The 4,641-nt window shown below is 35.3% G+C and overlaps 1 protein-coding gene across 3 annotated transcripts in view; it reads left to right on the forward strand.

Annotated features, from left to right (window-relative positions):
• The first annotated feature begins 236 nt into the window (after positions 1-236).
• gnpat2 (glyceronephosphate O-acyltransferase 2) overlaps positions 237-4,641 on the forward strand; it is a 16,098-nt gene continuing 11,693 nt past the window's right edge. For 2 of the 3 annotated variants that reach the window (XR_001635172.1, XM_016497882.1), the window contains exons 1-5: positions 261-312; positions 3,198-3,374; positions 3,451-3,627; positions 3,702-3,831; positions 4,277-4,404. Coding sequence is in view for 2 of the 3 variants with exons in the window: in XM_016497882.1 (XP_016353368.1) it covers positions 301-312; positions 3,198-3,374; positions 3,451-3,627; positions 3,702-3,831; positions 4,277-4,404 (624 nt within the window). In the remaining variant the exon portion in view is untranslated. Of the gene's footprint in view, positions 313-2,191; positions 2,370-3,197; positions 3,375-3,450; positions 3,628-3,701; positions 3,832-4,276; positions 4,405-4,641 lie in introns of all 3 variants that reach the window. The other variant, XM_016497883.1, reaches the window with a different exon arrangement.

The following is a 4,641-nucleotide window of genomic DNA, read 5'->3' on the forward strand; positions in this document are numbered from 1 at the left end:
CAGGTGCTAAAATTCTTCACCATATGAGAATGACTTAAAACACAATCTATGATCTGCCAAACGAAATAGGTTTAAAGCTCACCGATAATAAAATAACTTACATTACAATGTTTATTATACTATTTAACAATGTGATAATCTTTGACACATTGTTTAAAGTTGGAGATTATTGGGGGTAATAGGTCACGCGACGGGAGGCGTTCCCGCGGTGCGCTCACTCATTGGTGCACAAGCATCGGTCCGAGTGTCACATCAGAGGAGAGAGAGAAGAACACATCACCTGCTGCTTCTGCATGGGACATGGAGCGACTGGTATGAACATGATCTGTCTGTTGTTTAGTTATCTTTTTTGATTTATTTATTTGCTCCGGACGCGTATTATAATAACGAGTGTAGAGCTACACAACGCGACGCGCCAGAACTATATCGCTTTTGTTATAATTAACGAAGAACGCTTTGAAGTGTAACGTTACACCGCTTTGGTGGTTATTATAGCTAACTAATTTTAAGTAGCCTACCTGTGCAGTATGAACATGGTGAGAAAAGCGGTTTTGTTTCACTTTTTGTTTCGCTTCCTTTATTGAAAAAGACGGAAAGCTTTATAAACTACGCAGGACGCGTTTTGAGCTTTTTCATAATAATTCACCTTTCTGAATTCATCATTATAATTTGAATTATAATTAGAAACAACATTTTGTTTGTTTCTGTGTTTGAGAAGTAGCCAAATAACGCCCCACAAACGTTTTTAAAAGCTCTTATTCGAATGGTTTGTTTTTAGCCAGCTAAGTTAACAAAAATATGTTCTAAGAACGTTTAGCTAACGTTCCCATTAGGATATAAAACGATATTTCTGAATGTTCTCTAAACATTCCAAACTTCCAGTTTTTTAAATGTTTTCAAAACATTATGCAAACGTTAAGAATGTTCCATTCCATCATTTTGCAAACATTATGGGAACATACTTTTGAATGTTCTAATACAAATCGTAACAAATACGAAAGTATAACTAAAACGTTTTAGAAAAAAATGTCTATGAAAGATGTATAAATAACGTTTTTGTGCAAACGTTAGGCCTATTAAAAACCAGATAATTTTAAATGAACGTTCTATTAACATTACTGGAACATAACTTTGACCTTTAACCATTGTTATCTGGGTATGTATTAAAGCGTTATATTGCCGCTTTGAATCTACTTAAACCTATTATTTAAGTAATTTCACAGTGTTTTCAAAATGTTTTATTTTGGTTGTATAAAATTATTACTGGAACATAACTTTGACCTTTAACCATTGTTATGGGTATGTATTAAATAATGAGCCCGGTCTCATGAAAATGCGTATAAATAGTACGCCAAATAAAAACGAAAACTAGTGGTATTGATACGCAAAAATTGACTTTGGCGTGCATATGATACGCATGTGTTTGGCGTGCATACGCAGTTTTCGCGTGCATATGATACGAAATTTGTTGGCGTGCATATGATACGCAGTTTTTGCATACATATGATACGCATCTATCCCACAACCCTAAACCTACCCATGGCGTAGCATATACACGCCAAAGTCCATTTTTGCGTATCAATACGAGTTTTCGTTTTTATTTGGCGTACTATTTATACGCACTTTCATGAGATCGGATTGGTATTAAAGCGTTATATTGCCGCTTTGAATCTACTTAAACCTATTATTTAGGTAATTTCACAATGTTTTCAAAATGTTTTATTTTGGTTGCATAAAATTATTACTGGAACATAACTTTGAACTTTAACCATTGTTATCTGGGTATGTATTAAAGCGTTATATTGCCGCTTTGAATCTACTTAAACCTATTATTTAGGTAATTTCACAATGTTTTCAAAATGTTTTATTTTGGTTGCATAAAATTATTACTGGAACATAACTTTGAACTTTAACCATTGTTATCTGGGTATGTATTAAAGCGTTATATTGCCGCTTTGAATCTACTTAAACCTATTATTTAAGTAATTTCACAGTGTTTTCAAACTGTTTTATTTTGGTTGTATAAAATTAAAATATACATTTTTAAATCAAATTTATGTTAATTGGCTGTTTTCAGATATGTAAATCTAAAAGCAACCAAAATATGTTTTGCACTTGCTGGTTTGATACTGTTAATGTATGAACTATTTAGATTTCGGTTTTATTGAACATGTAATATTGTGTGTATTAGAGTGCTGAAGCTGATGGCTTCTTTTGACGTTCTGGAGGAGAGGAGGCGGAGCAGTGACTTAAGCTACGCCTTCCGGACCTTTAACCCGCAGCCATACCATGGGGCCACGCCCATTTCAGCTGCCGCTCTCAACAGGATGGTGCTTGAATCACAGTACCTGAGCTACGTCATACAAGAGGTGAGAGACAGAGAGTGATGGTTATTAAAGGAAGATGTCATACCAGTTTTTCTCACCGTCTCTCGCTCACACACAGATCGTGCTTGAGAGTGAAGACGAAATTTGTTGGCGTGCATATGATACGCAGTTTTTGCATACATATGATACGCATCTATCCCACAACCCTAAACCTACCCATGGCGTAGCATATACACGCCAAAGTCCATTTTTGCGTATCAATACGAGTTTTCGTTTTTATTTGGCGTACTATTTATACGCACTTTCATGAGATCGGATTGGTATTAAAGCGTTATATTGCCGCTTTGAATCTACTTAAACCTATTATTTAGGTAATTTCACAATGTTTTCAAAATGTTTTATTTTGGTTGCATAAAATTATTACTGGAACATAACTTTGAACTTTAACCATTGTTATCTGGGTATGTATTAAAGCGTTATATTGCCGCTTTGAGTCTACTTAAACCTATTATTTAGATAATTTCAAAATGTTTTCAAAATGTTTTATTTTGGTTGTATAAAATTATTACTGGAACATAACTTTGACCTTTAACCATTGTTATCTGGGTATGTATTAAAGCGTTATATTGCCGCTTTGAGTCTACTTAAACCTATTATTTAGGCAATTTCACAATGTTTTCAAAATGTTTTATTTTGGTTGTATAAAATTAAAATATACATTTTTAAATCAAATTTATGTTAATTGGCTGTTTTCAGATATGTAAATCTAAAAGCAACCAAAATATGTTTTGCACTTGCTGGTTTGATACTGTTAATGTATGAACTATTTAGATTTCGGTTTTATTGAACATGTAATATTGTGTGTATTAGAGTGCTGAAGCTGATGGCTTCTTTGACGTTCTGGAGGAGAGGAGGCGGAGCAGTGACTTAAGCTACGCCTTCCGGACCTTTAACCCGCAGCCATACCATGGGGCCACGCCCATTTCAGCTGCCGCTCTCAACAGGATGGTGCTTGAATCACAGTACCTGAGCTACGTCATACAAGAGGTGAGAGACAGAGAGTGATGGTTATTAAAGGAAGATGTCATACCAGTTTTTCTCACCGTCTCTCGCTCACACACAGATCGTGCTTGAGAGTGAAGAACCGCGTGAGGCGCTTCTAGAGGAGGCTTCTGCGCTGCTGGACGAGATGAGTCAAAACCTTCAGTTGGGATTCATTCGTCTGCTGGGCTTCATAATGAACAAAGTTTTTAAGAGCGTCTTCAGCTCTATACACGTCAATGAGGATGGACTCACACGGGTGAGAGTTTCTGTCCTTTTAAAAATGTATTCTCTTTTAAAAGGAATGCTGCACTGAATTCTGTCATCATTCAGCTCCAGCAAGCCATTCAGGAGTATCCCGTCATCCTGTTGCCCAATCACAGGAGCTACATGGACTTCCTTGTTCTGTCTTACATCATGTTCACTTATGACCTCTCTATCCCTGTCATTGCAGCTGGAATTCGCAAGTATCTACTGATTTTCAGTGTTGGGAAGGTTACTTTGGAAATGTAATAGGTTACAGATTACAAGTTACCCTACTTAAAATGTAATAAGTAGTGTAACTTTTCAATTACTTTATTAAAGTAATGTAACTGATTACATTTGTTTACGTTTCTAAATTTCTAATGTTTTCAACTATTAATCATTTTTAAACATGTAAAACCGGCTTTAATGTAATTGTAGGTGGTCACAGTTATATTTTGAATGTACTTGGATGCACCAAGTAATGACCGACATTTTCGACAAATATTTGAAATGCCACTAAATGCTGTCATGTTAAAACTCAAACATATAATTGCTTTGTGCACCATTAAAGGTGGATTTAATAACTTGTATTCCAGCTGTGGTAGTAAATTATTTCTCTACTCACAACTATCCAAATCTGTCTATGTTTATTTCTCTTACAGCTCTGATGGGGATGAAGCTGATTGGTGAGATGTTTCGGCGGTCAGGAGCGTTCTTTATCCGTCGTGCCATTGGCTCAGACAAGCTGTACTGGGCGGTGCTTTCTGAGTACGTCAGAACCATTGTGCGGGTGAGAATTTAGTCAGTATTTTATTATTAGAAATTTCTAGAAATTACTGTACACTACTACTGTATACTAAAAGATGATGTTATGCTCACAAAGGCTGCATTTTTTGTTTACAAATACAGGATAAACACTAATATTGTGAAATATTATTACAATTTAAAATTGAATATGTGAATATATTTTAAAATGCAATTTATTCCTGTGATCAAAGCTGAATTTTCAGCATCATTACTCCAGTCT

Source organism: Sinocyclocheilus anshuiensis, unplaced genomic scaffold (genome assembly GCF_001515605.1).
Source record: "Sinocyclocheilus anshuiensis isolate Anshui unplaced genomic scaffold, SAMN03320099.WGS_v1.1 scaffold38, whole genome shotgun sequence".
Classification (NCBI taxonomy): Eukaryota; Metazoa; Chordata; class Actinopteri; order Cypriniformes; family Cyprinidae; genus Sinocyclocheilus; species Sinocyclocheilus anshuiensis.